Below are 22,003 nucleotides of genomic sequence, written 5' to 3' on the forward strand. Positions count from 1 at the left end.
CAACACAGAGGAAAAATCTCTAAAGCCACACAGATTTATGCACTGATCACAGTAAATACATAAATAAATAAAAAATAAATATGAAGTTGCACCATCATCGATAGCCCAGGAAACAAAAGCTTATTAGTTGTGCGCTGGGGCTGCTGAATTACCTTCCCTGCCATCAGCAACCTGACAGCTTCCAAAATGGTCTTGGGAATCAAAAATTACAGGAGGGAGGACAAAGACTGGGACAGCCTTAGTGAGGGAAAAAGGCATGGAAAACCCTCTTTTAATTAAATAAAATGTTAAAATGAGAAAAGTCATTGAAATTGGTGAGTTTACTCAAGGACATAGGGGAAATTGTGTGACTGTAGGGTAAGGGGCTGAAAAGATGATGCTCTTGAGGGAAAACGCAGACTCTGACCTAGCTGGAGTTTATGGATAAGCTCAGATTTGTAAGGTCATGCTTAAGGATTCATAGCCCATCACCTCAGCATCCACGCACCTCTCCACGGGAACACAACGCTCCCCTGTCATTTCCTAGCAGTCCCACGGGAAAAGAGTCAGGAAAGCATTTGTGCCGGCCAGAAACCCAATTCTCCACCTAGCAATCTATTTACAGAGCGATTTATTACAGCACTTGGTTATCGACTGAGCGAGACACCGCGCCGCTTTTCCTCCCGTAGCAGCAAATCTCCTTCCTCTGCCGCTACGTGATTATTTTTTTGATCCGCCGATGGGCAGGGACCGCGCTGCAGCGAGGGATGGTAAAGCCATGATTTCTGCTGAGCTCACGCTCCCCGCTTTATCAACCTCGGCTTGATTTGGGGATAGGAAAACGTAAATGGAAGAGGAGGAGGAGGCCGATGGAGAAGCAGAAGGGCGGCAAAACGCCCGGCTCCGAACTCACGGCAGGTCCTAGCGCAGGTCACGTCTGAGGGGGTTTATTTTTCTGGGATAAAGCAAAGGCCGTTTTGGCTACGTTTAGGAAAATTCCGGGAAAAAAATACCGACTGTTTTAACCTTCGGAGGAGCAGCGCTCCCACAAGAGTCCGGCGTGCCAGGGTAGGAAGTGCCGTCAAGTCCAACAGTGTGCTAGGCAAACGCAGGTATGCCTCATTCCGACGGGTGGGAATGGCTGATGGGGACCCGGGAATGGCTCTGCGTGGCGTACCGGGCTGCCGGAGCCACGGGGCGTCCGCGGCCGACCGCGACCCGCTCCCGTCGCGATGTCCATAGCCACGGCCTCGGGGCTACAGCCACACAGGGCTACAGCCCACGGCCCCACTGGTGACACTGGGGACGCCTCTGAGGTAAATCTCCTCCCCCCAGGCTTATTTTTCCATGTTCTGTGGGTCCAACCCACCCGCGGTGAGGGTGAACGGCACCGGGGGGTGAACCCCCCGGGCGTGGGGGGGCGCGGGGCCGCCCCTCACCGCGCACCCACCGGGGGCGGCTCCGGCGAGGAGAATCCCACACCACCGGGGGGGACTCCGCGACACCGGGCAGACCCCACAACGCCGGGGAGACTCGCCCTCCTCTGCCGAACAAAGGCTCCTGCCGGCCCCGCGATGCTCCGGCGGGGTTCTCCTCACGACCCCCGCCCCGCCGCTAACACTTCACCCGCGCACCGGAGGCCCCCGCCCCGCTCCACTCCCCGCCGCCACCGCTTACCTGGGTGTCGGGGCGCGGCGCATCCCTCGCCCGCAGCCGCCGCCGCCGCCGCCGCCGCCGCCGCCGAGGGGGTCCTGAGGGTCGTCGGCTGAAGGAGGTCGGTTCTAAAAAGATGTCCCGGGGGTCTGTGCTGAGGAGGGTCGGTGCTGAGAAGTGTCCCAAGGGTCAGTGCTGAGGAGAGTCCCGGGGCTCGGTGCTCAGGAGGATCGGTGCTAAGGGAGGTCCGGGGGTCCCGGGGATCGGTGTTGAGAAGGGTCCCGGGAAGGGGGCGGGGGGGGGGTGCGGACGGGCACTCCCGCCGCCTCCGCCACCGCCCGGGCGCTGCCCGACTGCCCGCGCGCGCGCGCCGCCCTCACGCGCCCGCCCGGCGGAGGCAGGCAGGGAGGGAGGCGCGCGCACCGCCCCGCCCCGCCCCGCCACAGGCACGCCCGGGACACGCCCCCTTGGACACGCTCCCTGTCGTTACGACGCGGCCGCTTTACGGCAGTGCGCGGTAACCGAGCGGCGGCGGCGGGCGATGAGGCGGCGGGTGAGAGCCGGGGGGACACGGGAGGGGACACGGCGGGACATGGTGCCACACGGTGCCGGTAAGGTCCGGGGGTCGCGCACGCTGCAGCCGCCGGGGGTCGGTGCTGGCCGGCCTCGGGTCCGGAAGCTTCAAGCCCGTGTTTTAAGGGGAAAAACAAGGGTAAGATGGGTAAAGGAGTGGAGGTGAGTTACGGTGCTGTGGGTGGTCCCTGCTCCCACCCCAGCCAGGCCCTGACCCTGCGCCTGGCCCGAGTGCACTCTCTCCTGGCCCCGTAATTCCCGGTCAGTCACATAAAAGCAGCGATGGGATGAGCGAGGTCTTCCCGGGGCTCTGATCCCGGCACCGCGGGACGCTCGGGGTCAGCACGGCGCTGCTCCTCCGAGAGGCCTGCGACACCCCGATCCGCTTCTCCTGACAGAATTCCCGCTCCTGAACCAATTCCTGTGACCTCCAGGTCTTTCAGGCAAGCTCTATTCCCTCCCCGTGCTTCCTACTGCTCCCTCGATTAGACCCGCTCTGGTAGAGGTGAGGGATGATCGGCATTTGGGGTTAAGGGTCTGAGCCGGATCCCATCGGTTCCGATCCCACCGGTACCTTTGGGGCATTCCCGGTGCCATTGCTCATCCTCAGGAATTCTGGTCGCTGAGGGGTTTTTTCCTGTTAAACTCCAGACTTTGGTCAACCCCATCCTGGGGAGCAAAAACCATTGGGTGTTGTTGCTGTGGCTCTTGGTTACATGCCCTGGGAGATGCTGTGACACCAAGAGAGGTTCTGAGATTGGTTGCAGAGTCTCTGGTTTGGGGAATTTGCCCAGAACAGAGAAGTTTGGTCGTAGTCAGTAGAGAGCTTGGAGTATTTTCCTCTCATTTCAGCACTCATGGCCTGTTGAACCTTCAGAAGTGGGATGTTCTTGTATCATACAGGGATTAAAACCTACAGCTGTAGAGAGATTACTTATATTTAACAAAAAAGGAGACAACTGTGCTTCTGTTCTGGTTGAGTTGTTTAACTTTCCTTGAGTTTCTCCTCTGGCTCTGTCAGGAAACACGTAAGTCCAGAGATTCAGTTGTCACCCAGCCTGGCTCTGCTGGTAAATAGAAATTAATGTTCCTTGACTAATCCTGCTCCATTAACAACTATCCAGATGTGATATCTAAGCCCCACATTTCCAGGAAAAGTGAATAGAAAGTTAAACCATAGGGTCTTCTACTCTTGATCTTTCAAAGACAAAACCTTCTCTGTCCTTCCTCCTGCTCCCTGATAAAGTCTGTATTTTTGGTCTTCCAGGTGACCATTTTCCTATTTACCTCCATGTTCTTTAAATCAGGAACAGGACTCTAGTGATGTGTCACCTTAAACTATTCACCCTGGGGATTCTTAGCACCTTTAATTTATTAAAATAGACTTTAGGACTCTGATTCATCCTTAGTTCACACTCCCTTTGCTCTGTCACTGCCTTTTTATGCTCAGTTACTAAGGAGTCTCATTCCTGGTCTCTCAAGTGCCTTCAACAATTACCTGCAGAGTTGTTGTCTTTAATGGTGTGAAAATGACAGGTTTGGTGTGCTTTTTGGTCAAGTGTTGGAAAACACAGGCTTTGCTTCACATCTGGACGTGAAAGAGCCCTATCCATTCATGGATTGAACTGGCACTAATGTCAGCAGCTAATTTGTTAAATTATTTTAACTTCAGTGAGGGAAACTTGACCTCTTGCCCTATTGATGCAACAAAGCACCGTTTTCAAATGTGTAAATGAAATGATAGTGTTGGTATTGAAATGTTCCTTTCTCTCTCCCTGGTTTCCTCATCTCAGCATTGGAAACAGGGCAGCTGAAATCCCTTGGAGGAGCTGAGGATTCCAGGGAATTTGCACAAATTCCAGCTACTAATATGCAAATAAAACAAATGAGCAAGACACTTGTTGGCTCCTCCAGCAAATGTTCCAGGCCTGTGCCAGTATTTATTCCTATTTTTATGGAAACTGAACAGAGCATGCCTGAACCTTCAGGAAGAGAGTCCTGGCTGTGGCTGAGCAGAGCTGCTCCCAGTCCATGTCAGGATTTCAACACTCCTCAGAGGTTCAGATCCACATCCTGGCTCCTCTGCAGATCCATAGTTAGCTCTTATGGGAGGTTCTCCCAAACAAATGCACCTTACTAGTGGCTTTTCACAGCCTCACCACATTGTTTTGGTCCTCGCTGCTTACCTGACCCGCTCTGAGGGAGCCTCCCAAGGGTTTTCCTTGGAGCTGCATGTGGTGAGTCATCCCAGGGAACTCACAGGCAGTTTCACAAATACCATATGGCAATAAAATTAAAAGTAGTAGCTAGTGGCAATTAAGCACTTGCATTCTCCTTCCTGACTGGGGGAACCTGCCAAATGTCATGACAGAAAAAACCAAAAAAACTCAGTGATGTTTCTGCAGAGTGGAAAATTAACAGAGCACGGGACACACGCTTCCTTTGCCCTTAATCCCATTTGGAGTGGAGTGGAAAGCTATTGGCTGCACTTCTACATGTCCAGGAGAAGATGAAGCAGAAAGAACACAATGTAAAGGAAATTTCGGGGCATTTCATGGACACATACAAGTATTTCAGCAGTGCCCATGTTAAACCCCCAAACAGGATGTTTGGAACATGTCCAGATCTTTAAACCAGGCTATATTCAGGCAGGCTGAGGAGCTACTGGGATTCTGTTTGGATTTCTAGTTTTTATACGACAAGGGTTTGCACCACGAGCTTGGAGAGATGGAGCACACTGAGGTCGGAAGTGTGTCCAAATACCATTGTGTCTGGCTCAGCATAAACAAGGGCTGCTCCCTTCCTCTGGTGACTCCTGCTGCTCGGCATCTCCGGGATCCTCCAGCCACACAGAAATGCTCACTGGCTGTTTCATGTTCCAAACACTCACCTCGGTCCTTCCTTCCGATGTGTTACATGTGGACCATGCCTCATCCATTCTGTTCCTTGCCTGTCACATGCCAGGGGACCTTGCCAAGATTTTTGAGAGATAAATCCCTTAATTTATGCATCTCAGGCCAGGAAGGGTTATTCCTCATGATTCATGTCACAATAAGAAGTGTGAATCTACTTCTTCCTAACAGAACACTCCATTTGCTTCATTCCTCTTTATCATGATGGAAAATTGGTGACTTATTTATAGTGAATCATATTAAAGTGATCTTATCATTCTGAGCTTTCACATGAGGCTTTCAGAAATCTGAAGATGTTTTCGTGCTGCCTTTGGGACAGAGGAGGGAAGGGTGAGGCCAAAACCAGCTCCTTGTCACCTCTGTCCCAAGCTGTGGCATTTCCAGCCCTGTCCTGGCCAAGAAAGGAGCTAGAGGCTCCGGATGTGTCACGGCATTGAGGAGCCTGGAAGGGCTGCAGGGTGTCAGAGCTAAAGGAAAACCAGGGTAGATTTAGGAGCTCTAAATCAAATTTCCCTATGGAAAATCTCCTAAATCCTACTCTGGCTATATAGAGAGTTATCATAAAGATTCCCATGGTTGGGAACTGGTTTGTTTGTGATCTTGTCTTGCTTTGTTACTCCTTACTCATGGCTGTGCCTCCTGTGCTGGCGGCCCAGCAGGTTCTCCTGGAACAGGTCATGCCTCTGGCACAGAGTTGGGACACTCTGTGCTTGGAGAAAGGGACCATATGTCTGTCAGACAGCCCAAAAACGTTTTTATTTAGGGGAATACAAGCGGTGCAAAGAACTGCAGTGCTTGTCACTGCACAGGTAAAACCCTGAGACACCCAAACACCGCCTGACTTCTGGTTCGCTCCCAGTTTCTGTGCAGGAACTGCTCTGAAACTCCTTTGTTGTGAGGTTCAGATCCTCAGGGTGGATGGTTGATCTCACTGGAGCCACAGCAGGTTGCTGCTCAACCCAGGATTGTTCATGGTCCTGCAAATACCCGTTTGGGAATGCTGGGCTCTCGCTTACTGCTGCTGTGACAGAACTCGAGGCGTTTGTTGGGCTGTATCACATCCCAGCTGTGATCCAGTTTCCAGCCCGTGTTCCCTCTCTGTGTTGCAGCCCTGGCGGTTCCCCGGAGCAGCGCAGGATGGATCCCGTGGTTCTCAGCTACATGGACAGCCTGCTGAGGCAGTCGGACGTGGCCCTGCTGGAGCCCCCGAACTGGCTCAACGACCACATCATCGGCTTCGCCTTCGAGTACTTCTCCAACCAGCAGTTCCAGGAGTTCAGCCACCGTGTTTGTTTCATCGGCCCTGAGGTGGCTCAGTTCATCAAGTGTGCCCTTAGTCAGGAAGAAATAGCCATATTCCTCCAGCCGCTGGACCTTCTCCACAAGGAGCTGCTGTTCCTGCCTATCAATGACAACTCCAGCCAGGCCGCTGGGGGCACCCACTGGAGCTTACTGGTTTATTTCAGGGACAAGAAGTGCTTCGCTCATTACGATTCCCACAGTAAATGCAACTCTGTCCATGCCAAGCAAGTGGCAGGGAAACTGGAGGCCTTTCTGGGAAAAAGAGGGGGCAAAGCCACCTTTGTGGAGGAGAAGGCGCCGGCGCAGCAGAACAGCTACGACTGTGGGATGTACGTGATCTGCAATGCCGAGGCTCTGTGCCGTGGCTACTTCCAGGGCCGGATGGAGCCTCTGCTGCAGCTCCTCACCCCCTCCTACATCACCCAGAAGAGGTCAGAGTGGAAAGCTCTCATCACAAAACTGGCACAGAAGTGATAGGGATGCATCTCCAGCCCCCCAAAAACTGCCTTCCCGGTCCAAGAGGCAGCACCCCCAGTGCCTGAGGGAATGCCCATGCACAAGATTGTCCCAAAGAAAAAGAATGTAACCCCTCTAGCATGGCTACACCCCCCAAACACCCCACTCCCTCCAGGAAAAGCCTTATTCTCCTCTCAAAATCACTGGCCTTTCAACTTCTAATGACAAGAGTCACTTTGCTTTCAAAGAAACCCTCTCCATGGTAAAATTTTACAGTAATCACTGCAGCAAAACAGGTTGCTAAAGAGAATTCTCCACCTGTGCCCAGCAGGCAACACACCCTCATTAGGTGGCTTTAGATGGCTCCAGGCATTGTCCTTCCAAGCCAGGTTTAGCAAACGTTCTTTAAACCCAAACCCCTGAGTGCTTTATCGTGGACAGTTCCAGTTTGTGCCTCCTGCTAACAGTATTTCAGCAATGTGGCATTTAGCAGCCAGGATTTTGTACCCCTGAAAACCTGACATTGAGATGTCACTGCAAAAAAGATGAGACTGCAAAGGAAAAGCTAAAATTAATTTAAGAACAGGGCAAAATCAAAGTCAGTTTTCACCAGCCAGGTGCTCCTAGCTTTTTTTTGTTCCCCGCCCCTGCTTGTTCTTATTGCAAATTAAAACCCGACTCTGAACTGCTGGAAGATTAATAGGAAGCTGAGAAAGCCAGTCCTAGGAAAAGAAACTTTATTGAGATGAAAAGCAACACTCACTCTTTGAAGTTTGGGGTTTTTCATTAGGATTTTAGGTCGTCTCTGAGCGGGGAGGGTTCGTCAGTGCTCCCCAACCCTTGTTAGCGGTCACTGCTCTAACACAAAACCAGTTCTGTTACTTGAGAGGAAAAAAAACCACACCAGGGAGAACAAAAGGACAGAGTTTGAGGTATAAAAGCCAAAGATAACTGCGGGCTCCTTGAAGTCCTTAATGCACTTCAGAAAACTGAAACACTTCTCTTCCCGTGCTGGATGATGGCTGAGATCCAGGAGTGGATCCTCTCCTTAAAGACAGGCTTAGCAGTGCGGAAAATAAAAATTAAACTGAGATGTCATTGCAGGATAAGGAATAATCTCTCACCTGGTGAGAAGCAAAGAGCAGGTTGCTCAGGTAGTGTCTAGCAGAGCAACCACACCTCTACCTGAGGAGGGAAATCGGGGTTAAATACAATCCTTGAGGAAGGACTGTTTTTACCTTGGAGCTCTTCACACTCCACCGGTGTGTGCAGCAGCACAGCACCAAGGGGATTGAGGGCTTCACCTTCCCTTACTCCAGGTGAAAGTCAAGATATCAGCCCAGACTGCCCCAAAACACCCTCACGTCAACACTGGGGCCATGTACAAGGGCTGGGGCCATTGCCCTCCCTCCTAACACTGCCTGGACAGGAGAGCAGCCTCCAGCATCAGCCGTCCCTGGAAAACCCGCTCAGCTGCAGTGAGAACGGGATCCAGCCCTGAAGGGGATTCCCTTTGGACTCTGAGGGGCTTTGCCAGAGCAACGTCACTGCCACTCCCAAATCCTGAATAAAACTCAGACCAAACCGTGTGCTTCCCGGCCTTGGTGTCCCTGCTAATGCTGTGGCACAGTGTCACAGCATGATGGCTCTGACTCATCCGTCTGACAGTGCCTTCTTCTGATTTCATCTCTCAGTCCTATTTTAGAGGTTGGCTTGGGCTAGGGAGGGAGGAAGATGGGGTGGTGGGTGTGCATGGGGAACAGCAGGGGGATTTGAGAGCAGGGGCTGTGCTCATGCAGCACCACTCTGTGCTCCTCATCCCTGTTTCCAGGCCAGCAAGGTGAGCATCCAGGGACATTCCCTGCACCCAAGACTTTTACACAAAGGAAAGCAAATAGACTCAAGCATTGGGGAAGCCAAGACGCACCAAACCAGGTGGGCAGACACCAGCTGGGAAACAAAACCAGAGCCTTCCAACCACATCCTGGCAGCAGGGACCCCCCAAACACGCTGGGAGTTCACCCCAGTGCTCCTCCAAATCTCCTATGTGTCACCACACTTGTGGCTTGTCCCACCACTGGCTTTAACCAGAGTCCTTAGAGGAGACCACGTTCCTGGCTTGGGCTCAGCACAGGGACCCTAAGCACTTGCTGCTGGAGCACCCAAACACCAGGCTGAGCACATCAGACCAATCCCCTGCCCCAGTCCTCTAAACCTCTTCTTGGGGCCAGGAACCTCACTTTGAGGACCCACTAAACACCAACTCGTTTGTTGGAAAAACAACCCTAAACCCATTTCCACCGGGTAAACGAGCTGGGTGAGTCCCTGGCAGGGACAGGATGACGCCTTTCATCCTCCAGGTCACCCACGGAATCAAAGGCTCTGACAGCCCCATAATGCCAGGGCTTTGAAGAAACCAGACCATCCCTCCCAGGCACCCCCGGGTACCAAACCCCGCCCAAAACAGGTGACACCACCCCTTGTCCCCACTTAACCAATGCTACCGTGGTTTTCAACCAGGGCCATTTTCACGCATTTTGCTGCATGGGCCAGGCCAGGAATTTAATGGATGTGCAGGGAGGAGGGGGAGAAGGAGAAAGAGGAAGGCTCACCCTGCCCACCCCAGCAGGGTGGGGCTGCAACTCAGCCCCTTTCCCCCGGCACCGCTGTCCCCAGGGTGGCCCTGCCACCAGCAGGTCACATCCCGCAGTCTCTGCTGCCATCTAGTGCAATAACCTTGGCCCATCGGTCGGGAGCATCCCTGTCCCCGTGAGAGGACATGCACATCCTGAAGGGACACTGGGACATCACAGATTTTTGGGGTGCCTGATTTTGGGGCTCACAGCCTAACAATGCTGTGGAGGACGCTGGTGAGAATAGTGATGTGCTAGAAACTCCTGGGTTTATTTTCATTTCATTTAAAAGCTGTTCCAAGCCCGGAGGGAGCAGCGAGCTCTTCCCCAGGGCGCTGGGATTTGGCCCCGTCAGCACTTGTAGTTCCAAAAAAACAGGAAAGAAAACCCGAAGGAATGCCACAGGAATCACCTGCTGCCCCAGTGTGCTCCACGGGGGCTGTGGGACAAATCCTGCAGGACAAATCCTGCAGCACTCAGCTCCATGCGGTGGAAGGTTAACATGAACCAGGCACAGACGCTGTTCTCCAGGCCATTCCCCAGTGCCAGCCATGGGCTCCTTTCCAACGCCTCCATGGGGTGAGCACACCTGGGCCAGGTGTGGAACCCAGCATGGACACCTGGTCTGGGGGACCTTAAAGTGCTTTGCAAGGGACACACACACACATCTCCCTGCTCTCTGAGCCTGGTGCTCCAGGAGAGAAGGGCTGGGGGGCCCTGCCTTGTACCCCCACCCTTGTGTGTGGGATAGATGACACCACACAGGGCTAGTGGGCCCTTTCCCCCCATCCCCACAGATCCCTGTCTTCAGGGCCATTCCTCCAGGCACATTCCCAGGGATGCTGAGACAGGGACAAATAGGTGGCTTTCTCCCAGAGCAGCAGTGGCAACTCATCCACATTTTTGGGGGTTCCTGGTCAGCCCAAGGTCATCTTTTAACATGAAAAAACCAAGCCTGAAATAAAAACCAGCATCCATTTTAGCAGCAAGTCCTAAGATCCAAGTGCTCGGCAGCCTCGAGCCATTGTCCAGTGCTACAGCACAGCAGTGTCCCAGGGAGAAAACAGGTTTCCAGTGGGATGGGGAGTTGGCACTGGTGGCCAGAAGCTGGCTGGAAAGTCCCACCAGGAGCGAGTGCCCGAAGGAAGAGAGAAAATACTTGGTCCCATTTTACTGGCCAAGAGAAAGCTGGACCACGTGTAACAGCCACGGTTGGGAGGACACAGCACCGGGATCCGTGGGCAGGGTGCCACTACCTCAGTGTCCATCCTCAGCCAGCGCCTGGGGGACGGTCACCTGTAAGCAGGGAGTGGGGTAAGTTGGGATGAGTGACTGCAGAGACTCCGTATCCCATCCCGGTGCCTTCTGATGTCCTCAGCCCAAGGAGATTCCCCTCCTGTCCATCTCATGCAGAAGATGCCCATGGCCCCCAGGAACAGCCCAGCTCCAACGAGATGTCCTGGTGCTTCCTACAACAGGAGAACCAGCACCAAACCAATGAGGAAACCTCTTCCCAAGCTCCAGAGTCTCAGGGAGAGCAGAGCTTCCCAGTTGTTCACACCAGCAGCTGATGGGATCACCTCCACTGTGAGTTTTGTCACTGGCCAGCCCAACAGCAAGCCCAGAATAAGGGACAAAGCATTCCTCAGACACATCACAGAGCGGAGCCATTCCTCTTTTCACCCACACTCCCTCAAGTCCTCCACTCATGGCACGACCTGTGTGTCCCAAAACGTCCTTGAGGGTCCCTCACCTCCTGTGCCCGCGGGAGAGGTAATCCCGATTCAGAGAGCAGAGCTGCTGCTCCAGACGGAAGATGCGGAACGCCAGGTATGAGGAGGACACGACCAGGAGACAGATGCTGGGAGCAGAAGAACAAGCCAAACATCCAGTTGAGACTGAGACCAACATTCCTGGTGTCCCCCCAGCTTCCCTGCGTCCTCAGCACACTTACAGCACGATGAAGATCTTCAGGAGCTGGTAGTCGGAGGGTCTCAGCTCTGCCACACAGCTCTGCTCCACCTCCAGCTCTTCCTCAGTATTTATTGCACTTTCTGAAAGCAAACCCAGAGTCTGCATCACAGCCACACTTGGCTGATGCTCCTGCTCCTCCAGCAATCAGAAAACATCAAATTTCCTTCCCTCATGGGCTCAGACCCTGCAGGCAGGAGACCCCAGCCCATCCCCAGGATTCCATCGCTGACTCCCAGCCTAAGGCAGAATTCCCCAGCATGAGAGCAGAGGATGGATGAACACACTTTTATGGAGGTTATCACCCAGTACCATGTGGAGCAGGGCACAAAACCATGTCCCTTACCTGAAACCAGTGGTTCCTCAGAGGTGAAGGAGCTCTCCTTGGCGCTTAGGCTGCTGACAGAGGTCCGGTGGATGCACTGGTAGTTGGCATCTGGCAGTGATAGTGACAGTGAGGTAGGTGACACCTTCCTCCACTTGCCCTCGGGGACAATCACCTCCTGTAGGAACAATCCTGGTGAGCCATGAATGAAACCAGCAGTAGCATGGATATGGTGGGACCAGATTCAAACTCAAACCTCACAGCATCTCCATGGAGCACCAGCACATTCAAAACATGATCCTGAGGGAGAGCTGGTTTTCCATGATGGCTCCATGGGAATGCAGGTTCCTACTACCATGGAAAGACCTGCCCACGCACCCCACACCTGCCTCAAATACCAGCTGCTGCCTCCTCCACCCCTTGAAGCTCAGGGCGGTCACCTGGAATTCTGCAGCATGCCCCAAATAGGGAAAAAAAGTGCCCCAAAAAGACAACAAATCAAGTGGGGTGGCAGCTGGCACAGAGAGGGGCTCCCCCAATGGAGAGTTCCCAGGGCTGGAGCTGCCAAAGGGCTGCATCTCACCAAAGCACCAGGAGATGCTGCAAGGTCTGCCTCGGTCACTCCCAATTCAGCCCCTGAAATGAATCTTTAACCCCTGGGATGTCACCAGACCATGGGTGACACTTGTCATCCTCTGGTGCACCCCAACTGTCACCTCCTGCACCCAGCCCGAGGCTCAGGACCAGCAGCCATGGTGAGGGGGGCTGTGGCCCCCCCTGTGCTCCCTGGATCATGTCATGGTTCAGCTCTCTCCCACCATTCTACCCATCCCACAGGGATAACTCAACCACATTCCCAGCTCTGAACAGCATCAGCTGTCAGGGAGCAGAGTGGAGGCATTTTCCACATCACTCTGAAGTTTTTCTGTCTATAAACAGTCACTGGCAGTACTCAGCTGGATCCTCTTGACCCATCTGCTCCTGCCAAGTCTGGGGATGAGGGTCCCAGAGGACAAGCTGTGATGGCAACAGGCGCGGCCTCGCACAACCTCTGATGGCACCGACAGGAGAACTGACGCTCTCCCGACTCTCTGAGCAGCCACCAGACGGTGTCAAACCCACCAAGGGGACCAGGTGGGCCGTCTCCACCCACAGCATGAGGTCAGGGGCGTCTCTCCTCTCCCAGAGGTGCCCTGACCCTCACCAGTGACACGGAGTCCGGCTCCTCCGACAGCTCCTTCAGACTCAAGCTCTTCTTACTGGAAACCTAGATGGGGGAAAAGGATTGGGCATTACAGTGCCACCTCACCCTGCTCCAGCCTCGGCCACAGAATGGGATTTGGGCTTTTCTGCTGAGACTATGGAGAGCAGCTGCTAGAACTTCTAACCATGGGGATTTGGGGCATGAGGAAAGGGCACTGCATCACTGCTTCCCCTCACCAAAAACCTGGTGGGGCCATGGTTGAGCCAAGGGCTTCCATGGACAGGATAAAACATCAGGGGGTAAAAAAAAGAAGGGTACATCTGGGCAGAGCCTAGCACATTTCAAAGAATAAATCCCCCAGTTTGGCAACAGGGCTGAATCACCCAAATCACTGCCCTGGCACAGCTGGCACACACCCTGCTGGGAAGGGCAGGGCTCCTGCACAGCTTCCCACGTGCTTCAAAGTCAGGGAGAAGAGGTCCCCACAGTCATCCTGTCCAGCTCAAGGGCTGATGGATGTCTTCCCCCACTTAATTTAAAGTCTTTTTTAACTTTGTACCATTTTTCCTCCCCTTAAAACTTTAGATCTGGGCAAAATGCATCAATATGCAGAGTGGCAGAACTAGTATTACCACCAGATTATAAATAATTCATACCCACACCCTGAGAGAGAGCAGAAACTCAGGGCTCTGCCTCATCCATGACCCAGAAAAGCCCACGGGGACAGGACATGCCCAAGGCATGGTTCCTGCCCCTCTTCCCATCCCTTGCTGTGGAGTGAGGATGCTGGGAATTGGAGAGGACTTTGGGAGCAGTCCAAAGCCTTGGAGGCAATGATGAAGAGCTGTGCTCAGCCCAAAGGGCAGGTGCAGAGCCCCAGGGCCATGGGACACAGAGCGGGGGTACCTGCAGGTGGGTGCAGACTCTCCTCAGGACGTCATAGACGCTGTCACGAGAGATGAGGGATACAAAGATGTACTGCAAGAGAAAAAGACGAGCTGCTGGGAGAGATTCCCCCATCCCAAGTCCAGTTCTCCACAGGCAGGGACATGCAGAGACGTCATGCCCTTGAATCTCCCCGTTTTCAGGAGCCACGTCTCCCCCACAGGCATTTCCCTGCGGAGCTTCCCTGCTGTTATTTTTGCAGCCTGCTAAAACCTGGACCAGATTTTTTTGGGGCCAGTCTTGCTCAGTTGCTGTTACTCCAGCTTTCCCATGCTCAACCCAGAGGGACACAGCAGCAAATGGGGCCAGGACCTACAGAAAACATCCCCAGAGATGGAAGGGACACAGGGCCACACTCACCATGCCTGACACAGAACCCCTGCGTGATGTCCAGGGCAGCCACACATGGCTTCGAATGCTCAAATCCTGCCCTGTGCCACTCCCGGCTAAAGCCCACCTCCCAAATAACTGCTTCTCAAAATCCTGCAGGAACAACCCCATCCCTGGCAGGGACAGGCAACACACAGTGCTGGCAGCAGCACCTGGGCAGGCGAGGATTTGGACACACTACATCAGCTCACTGCAGCCAACAACATCCAACGGGATTTAAAAGCTGGAAACGCAGCCCCACATCCGAGTTTTCCGCCAGCTCTGGCTGAACGCCAGCCCAAACCCTTTTCCTGCTTGTGCTTAAGGAGTTTAAAGGTGAGCCTGGCAGGGATTTGTCAGGCTCGGCCGAGTTTCACTTGGGCTTTGCTTCATCCAGGAACAAAGTGAAATTCAGGAACAAAAGCAAAGCTGTGGTGTTTGCCCTGGCTGGCAGCCAGCACAGAGAGCAGCGCTCACTTCCTAACCAGGGACGGGAATCGCTTCGTTCACTGCTCTCAAACCACGTCCAGTTTGGACCTGGGCATCTGCTGGGTGCTGGTGTTACCTTTCTGCTGGCAGTGGTGGTGATGGCCAGGCCGTTGGGCAGCAGCCGAGCAGTCTTGTGCTTCTTTATCAGCTGTACAGACACCACTGGGATCACAACCTGCAGGGCAGGAACACAGGGATGGACACAGCACAAGCACCATCCAGCCAGCCTCCCTAAGACCCACCAGGAGAGCCCCCTGTGCAAGCCCAGGGGGGGTGAAAAATAAGGCAGGATGTTATTTTTGGCAGGGTAACTTTGCTGAAACCTTGAGCTTCCTTCAGGTATTTGTTTAAAGCATCACATAAATAATTCAGTCCTTCAGCCCAGTTTTAAAGGAAGTCATCTCTCCCCAAGATCCCCGTCAGCCACAAGACTAATGGGGAAACATCAGATTGTAAATCAAGAAGAAAAGCCGAGAGAGATCCAAATCTCACCCCCCTTAAACCTTTGATCTCGCTTCAAGCGCCACTGCGGCTCGAAGGAGGTTTTGCATCAGGGAGTTTTAAACCAAACCAGTACTTGGTTTCCCCAGGCTGATGACTGTGGCATCAGGGGAGGGAGGCACGGCCGTTCTCCCCTTCCCATTGGAGGCTTCTGTTGGGGATTTTGGTGGTATTTGGGGGCAGGAAGGGATAAGCTCTGGGTAGGAGCCCTGAGGGACCAGGGTGAGCTGGTGCCCACATTACCTTAATGTCCTTCCCAAAAAGGTTTGCGTAGAAGCAGAGCCAGTTGGGGGAGATGTAAAGCCTTCCCTGGATGAGGATGTCTCTCTGTAGCGCGCAGGAGCAAACTGCAAGGCAGAGAGCCGTAGCAATCCCTGTGCCAGATCCTGCCACCTCCGTGCCCATCCCTCACCCTGCCACCCACCTTTCAGCACGCTCTCCTCCGTCGGGATGTCCTTGAACAGCTTGTGGTACTGGGAGTTGTACTTGCTAGCAGCCTGAAAGCAAAGCAGAGCAAAGTTATCTGGTGACCTTGCCGATAAAGAGACCCAAAAACCCCTCTCTGCAAGAAAACCTCCCTCTGCCCGCACCCGGGACCGGCGCAGGGGGGTCCCACCAGGCTGGGAATGGGAGCCCCGACGGACTAGAGGAAGGTTGGATGATCCAGCACCCGGCGAAGGCTGCGCCATCCTCCCAGATGAACATTTCCCTTAATATCTACAGAGGCTGCTGAGCCTCGGCGAGGAGCCGCTTTTCTGCCGGGCTCATCCGCAGGCAGTTTATTTTGCCCAGCGGTTTCTCTCCTCCTCCTCCTCCTCTTCCCTTATCCGGGACACAGTGACAACACTTGCTTTGCGCCCATCGTGCCGCGCCATCCAGCTATTTATATTCCCAGCGCCGCTTCAAAGCCTGCCGGCAGCCGCGGCAGGAGGCTCGGCAGGTCGGCCCCACGGCGCTCCCGTGGCGAAGGTAAAGCTCCAAACGCCTTCCATGAATCTGTAAGGCAGCTTTGTGCCCCCTGTCCCCGGGATGCTCCCCAGGGATTCGGCTGCCCCCAAAATTCCAAGGGAGGAGCTGCTCCACCAGGATGCAGAGAAGGCTGGCACAGCAAGGCTGGTGCGTTGCAGCCGCGCGGGCAGAGCCCTCCTGCCCACAGGTACAAGGTCACTTTTGCTCTGCGCACCTTGTCACACCCACCGGATGAGCTGGGCCCTAAGAGGATCAAGACTCAGCAGCACCTGGAGCTGGCTCAGACACCTCCCAGAGGGACGTCAGGACGGTGGGGGTGCTGGTGGGAGCGTTCCAGGAGAACATGGAGGGCATTAGCACCAAGAAACACCCCCTGGTCCCAGCACACATCCACTGCTGGGCCTGTCACCCACCCAGATGCCTCTGAGGAAATCAAAAGAAATGGTTTTCTCCTCCATTTTCTTTGTGGGGAGAGGCAAAATGCCACTTCCTGTCACTCCTTCCTCTTCCAGAGCACCTCTAATCTGTAGGTGGACCAAAAACATCTAGTTTGGGTGTGATTTGAACAACTAAAAAGGTTCAAATGGACAAGAATTTAACTGCTCTCAGTCAACATTTCCACTTTCTCCTTTGCTCTAGATGGAAAATCCTGGGAGCATTTGCAAAGCAGAACACGGGCCAGACAAAAACATCACCAGGTCTCCTGAAATTAAGTGCAGGAGGCCCCACCCCATAGCAGAGGCTGCCTCCAGCCCCTTCAGCCCACACCTGAGACCCCAGGTGGGCTCCTCCTGGGGCAACGGGTTACAACACACCAGCCTGGTCATCCCCAAAGCCAAAGGCTTACCACTTCCCGGTGGCATTTCTTGATGTCCTCATCCTTGAGGGTTTCATTCAGGCGGAGGCTGGAAGGAAAAACAATAATCATCAGGTAAGCAAAGAGTTACAGGTCTCTCACCCACTCCTTAAAATATGTGTACTGCAATATGAGACATGGAAAAATGTAAAGGACTGAAGAGAGACCCCAGGATGCCACATTTTGGGTGTCTCCATGATTTATCGTGGCATTGGGCACTGCTGAGGGCTGATCTCTGATGAGAGCCACTGAAGGCACCAGGACCAAGGTACCTCACTCACACCCCAGCCCTGGGGGAAGGAGCCCAGAGCTGACCTGGCAGCAGCTTGCGACAGGTTGGGAGCTGGAAATGTGAAGCTTTGGCTGGGGCAAAGCTGAGGGAAAGCAGAGGGAGGAATTTGGGAATGTGCCTGAGCAGGAGGGTGGACTCAGGTTCGGCCGTGCACAGGGACATCCATCCACGTCCGTCCCACGGACAGATGAAAGGACAAACCATGGAGGGAGCAATATCCTACAAACAACCTCAGCAGTGGGAAAACCATCCCCTTCCTCAAACCCCTTTCACCTCCCTCTTTTAAACCCACGATATTTCAGGGAGAAAACAAAGTTGGGCCCCCGCTGTGCCCTGCCCCAGTTGGCAGGCAGTATTCAGGGCTCGAAGGCAGCAGGAATGCCACAGCAGGAGGGAAAAGAGAGAACACTCAACCGCAGACAGACCCTGGGATGCTGCTCCTCACCTGCCGTCGAGGGAATCCAAACTCTTCTGCTTGTGGGACACCTCCAGCTTCTCACGACTGTGCCTGAGCTCGGGGCTCTTCAGGGGAGCTGCCTTCTCATGCATCGGCGTGGCACTGCAAGAAGACACCCATTAGTCCCCTAGGGAAAGGGGAAAAGGGGGTCTGGAGCTGTAAATCTGTTCCCTTCAATGCCAGCCTGCACAGAGACCTCAGAATCTGCCGCTCAAGGACAGCAAGAATATTCCTGCTATTTCTCAAGTCACGTGGAGAGAAAAAAAAAAAAAAGCCGTTTTTCTGCCAGGGACTCCCCAGCACTCACAACAGAGCGGCCAAATTGCTGTGGCTCCCTGGGATAACACCCTCCAAAGCAGAGACTCTCCTCCTTGAGGGCTGGAGGTAGGGATGGGAAAAACCACAGCTCTACGAAACTCCTTGGGGGGATGGATTTCAGCCAGGGTCTGCTCCTCTTGGTCGGCAAAACACCATCTTCCCAGGGCAGAGCCACCACCAGGCAGGTTAGAGCTGGTTATTTACCATTGGGAATGTTATCAGAGGTGCTTATCAGCCACGGCAGGCTAAGTAAACACGGGCCCAGCGCCGCAGGCAGGTTATCACCTGGCAGGCCACAAAGGTGACACTTCCACCCTCGGTGGAGATTGCCGCAGCACTGGCAGCCAAGCTGAGCACGATCCCAGGGGAGCGGTGGCACAGCAGAGCCAGCAAACAGCCACAGACCCATGGAGAGGAAATTATTCCAGGGAATATTCAGCTGACTAGGCAGGGGGTGATGGCAGAGCAGGTGGGGCGCAGGCAGGACAGGATGAGCGCAGAGCTGGAGCGCATCCCGGTGCCCGCGGGGATGCTGCCGTGGCACTGCAGCAGAGCCCAGGCCGAGGAGCCAAACAAACTTCCCACACTCTGAGAGCGGCTCCTTCACCACCTGTACTTCCCCAGACACATCCTGCTCCTGCTCCAGGGGGCTCGTCTGAAGGAAAACCCATGGAAATAATCTCCCCTTACTCAGGAAGAGGCAGGATAGGGGTGCTGGATCCCAGCAGCTGGATCCCAGCTGGATCTCAGCCCAAATGGGCTGAGAGCTGAAGGCACATGAGCTCCCACATCCTCACAGCCCCAGAGCCCTGACCAAAACACTGTCCGGGTGCAATGGAGCCCGGCTGACTCCCAGCTGGAGGCACAGGGAATGCTCCCACCACAGGAAACACATACAGTGGGGGCACAGGTGAACCAAGCAGAAGTCCCTGGTGCCATGTGATTTGAAACAGGCTGGGAAATAGTTCCTGGATCCCCACAGCCACTGCTGGCAAAGAGCCGCCTGCACAGCCCTGGAGTCCGAGCGCTGCAGGGACAGGATGGACAAGCCAAGGTTGTGGGTTTTTAGGAGCTCAGGTCAAAGGATGTGTCAGGAAAGGAAAGGAGACCTTACTGACAAGAAGCACCAAATAACATCCCTTGGCATGGCACAAAAGGTGTTCTCCCTGCCTGATTCCTCAGGGCATCCTCTGCCAGGGGATGCCATGATGCTCTGAAGCTGAAACTCCTATCATGGAGGCACCAAAGCCTTCATCTGCCCTTCTCCCATGCTGGAAAAGGGGCTCTGACCTGATCTGGAGCCTCCTTGTCAGAGCTCAGCACTCTCTGGCTTCCCTCACGTCATCCCTTAAATCCCCAAGCGCCTGCACGGCTTAATCCGGGTGAGCGGATTTATCCCTAACCAATGCTGACACCGAGGGGCACCACACAGGGACCGGGGAGAGGCAAAGGCATCACAACCCCTCTGAGATCACCAAACACACAGAAATCCCCTAAAATGAGAAAAGACACAGGCTTGAAAGCACTCAAAAATACTGCATCCTTGTTTTTTCTCCCTCGCATGGCCACCATCAGGGACAACTCCTGGGTAAAATGATCCTGGACACAGCACTGGCAATGGGATGCTCCAGGGAGAGTCTGGGGCCTGTGAGGAGCATCCTCAGTCCCAGTAGGGACATTGCAGGAGCTACTTTGTCTCCTCTGTCCAGCTCTTGCTCCATCCTGGCTCCTAGATGCATCAGGCATACACATCCAGAGTTTGGGAGCACAGGATAAGGCTGGGCTCCAGGCACAGGGAGGTTTCTCTTCCAAGAGGTACTTCCAGTGCCAGCACAGTGAAGAAAAGAGTTTCTAGCAGCTCATACTGTCACCCTCCTCAAAGAATTTGTTCAGCGGGAAGCTGCTCCTGAGGTAAACTCACCATCCCAAGTGTCCCAAAATACAAGTGGAACGAAAACAGTTCAAGTTCAGAGCTCCTGAGAGGAGACAGAGAGGGCGGGTGTAGAAGTTCCCAGCAAAGCAAAAACCAGCGATGTGGTGTCCCCTTCGTCCATTCCTGATGCCTCCTCCCCGCCCACAGCGGCTCCCCGAACCCCCAGGTTTTGCCAGGCGAAACCCGGTGCTTCTCCCTCCCACGGGATCGGCGTCTCCCTTCCCTTACGCGGTGCTGGGATCCAGCCTGGAAAAGGTCCGGCGCGAGCCCCTCCGTCGGCGAGCGATTTCCGCTGGATCCCTTCCCCAGGGCCGGAGCGAGCCGGGCAGGGATCCCGCCTCTCAGCAAAGCCCAGGAGGTTCAGAGGCGGAGGGAGGCACCGGCGGGCGGGCGGCCGCGGCCCGAGCGAGCCCGGGCGGGATTCGGCGAGCTGCCCTTGGTCCCGGCGTCCAAGGTCATTTCAGTCCCGCGTGTCGGAGCTGGAGCGGAGCCACCCCGGGATGCTGGAAGGGAACGGCCGGAGCCGAGCGGCGCTGGCGGGAGAGAACGAGGCGCGACGTCAAGGCCGGAGGGAGCCCCGCGTGTCCCGCCCGCGGTGTCCCCGGAGCTCCCCACCCCGGGAACCTGGGGGTCACGGCCGGGACAGAGCCGAGACCCCGGTCCCGGGATGTCCGCGGCGCCCGGGGCGCTGGGTCTCACCGGGAGCTGCTCCGAGCGCCCCGGGGCACGGAGGGAACGCGGAGGGCGGTGACCCCCGGGGCTGTGTGGGACACGGTGCCGCTGTGGGTCTCGGCCACCGCCGGGGCCGCACCCGGGGCAGCCCCGGCGCAGATCCCATCCCCGCCCGCGCTCGGAGCCCCTCAGGCGAAGCCGGCGGGTCCCCGGCAGGCAGCGGCGGGACTCCCCCCCGGCCCGGCCTGGTCGGGTTCGGTCCGGTCCGGTCCGTCCCTACAGGGAATGGGCGAGGGGGGTTTCGGTGTTTCCGCGCTCCCCTCAGCGCGGCGCCGGCGGCCGGGACAGGCCGAGGGGCAGCACCGGCTCCGCGGCGGCGGCGGGAGAGACGCGCCCCCGGCACCCTGCGGCCCCGAACCCCTTCCCGGTCCCAGCCCCCCTCAGTCCCGGGTCCCCCCGAATCCCGGAGCCCCCCGGGCCCCCCCGCTACCTGCGCGCGGCCCCGCGCGCACCGGCCTCCTCGCGCCGCCACGGCGCCCGCCCATTGGCCGCACGCTCCCTAGCCCCGCCCCCTCTCTCCTGCCCATTGGCCGCGTGCTGCCCAGCCCCGCCCCCTTTCGTTCGCCCATTGGTCACACTCTGCCGAGCCCCGCCCCCTCCCCCCGCCCATTGGCCGCCCACCGCCCAGCCCCGCTCCCGCCACACTGAGCACCACCTCCCGCCCCCACAGGCCCCGCCCACCACTGTGAGGGCCGGAGCCTGACGGGTTCCGGCTCTTAAAGGGGCCGCGCGGCGGGCGGGTTCCGGCGTTCGTCCGCTCCGGGCAGGTTTCAGGCCATGCGGGGAGCGAGCCCTGTGCTCCCGGGGAAACCGGCCTGGGTGTCAGCCAGGTCCCGTCCCGGCTCTCTCCCCAAGCACGGAAATACCAGCTCCCACAGAGCCCCCCCGAAAAACGCCTCTAGAGCCCCCAGCCCTACTGACTCCTCCTTTGGCCCCCACCCCACTCCAACAGATGCCTGCAGCCCGGCCGATCCCTCCCTTGAACCCCAAACCCCTGTAGAGCCCCTCCACCCCCTGCAAGCACCCCCAACCCTAGCGAATTACCGCAGCAGTTCCCCCCAGAGCCTGCAGCCCCCCACACCAGACCCCCCTAATGCCTGCAAGATCCCAGACATCCCAAACCCTGCAGACTCC

General features: G+C 55.7%; 3 protein-coding genes across 20 annotated transcripts in view; 1 reads left to right on the forward strand and 2 right to left on the reverse strand.

Annotated features, from left to right (window-relative positions):
* The window catches only part of MYO9A (myosin IXA), a 171,949-nt gene extending 170,014 nt beyond the window's left edge, over positions 1–1,935 (reverse strand). For all 12 annotated transcript variants that reach the window (XM_015639046.3, XM_015639048.3, XM_015639051.3 and 9 more), the window contains exon 1: positions 1,657–1,935. The gene's annotated coding sequence lies outside the window, so the exon portion shown is untranslated. The remainder of the gene's footprint in view (positions 1–1,656) is intronic.
* SENP8 (SUMO peptidase family member, NEDD8 specific) lies at positions 733–8,459 on the forward strand. 3 transcript variants are annotated; one of them, XM_015639056.3, is made up of 2 exons: positions 733–1,091; positions 6,227–8,459. In XM_015639056.3, the coding sequence occupies exon 2, from the start codon at positions 6,255–6,257 to the stop codon at positions 6,891–6,893; it is 639 nt and encodes a 212-aa protein (XP_015494542.1). In that variant the 5' UTR covers positions 733–1,091; positions 6,227–6,254; the 3' UTR covers positions 6,894–8,459. The 3 variants fall into 3 exon arrangements, with proteins under 3 accessions (XP_015494542.1, XP_015494541.1, XP_015494544.1); XM_015639055.3 differs by lacking the exon at positions 733–1,091 and adding an exon at positions 2,117–2,185; XM_015639058.3 differs by lacking the exon at positions 733–1,091 and adding an exon at positions 2,225–2,243.
* GRAMD2A (GRAM domain containing 2A) lies at positions 7,596–21,334 on the reverse strand. Of its 5 annotated transcripts, none has more exons than XM_033516892.1 (13): positions 21,300–21,334; positions 20,366–20,670; positions 17,875–17,988; positions 17,129–17,186; positions 15,737–15,809; positions 15,556–15,659; positions 14,888–14,986; positions 13,915–13,986; positions 13,009–13,071; positions 11,826–11,982; positions 11,463–11,562; positions 11,262–11,369; positions 7,596–10,977 (listed from the first exon to the last, which is right to left on the reverse strand). In XM_033516892.1, the coding sequence occupies exons 3-13, from the start codon at positions 17,976–17,978 to the stop codon at positions 10,914–10,916; spliced, it is 1,002 nt and encodes a 333-aa protein (XP_033372783.1). In that variant the 5' UTR covers positions 17,979–17,988; positions 20,366–20,670; positions 21,300–21,334; the 3' UTR covers positions 7,596–10,913. The 5 variants fall into 5 exon arrangements, with proteins under 5 accessions (XP_033372783.1, XP_033372784.1, XP_015494538.1 ...); XM_033516893.1 differs by lacking the exon at positions 21,300–21,334 and adding an exon at positions 20,837–21,175; XM_015639052.2 differs by lacking the exon at positions 21,300–21,334 and having other exon boundaries at positions 20,366–21,175.
* Between the last annotated feature and the right edge of the window lie 669 nt (positions 21,335–22,003).

Source organism: Parus major, chromosome 10, assembly GCF_001522545.3.
Source record: "Parus major isolate Abel chromosome 10, Parus_major1.1, whole genome shotgun sequence".
Lineage (NCBI taxonomy): Eukaryota > Metazoa > Chordata > Aves > Passeriformes > Paridae > Parus > Parus major.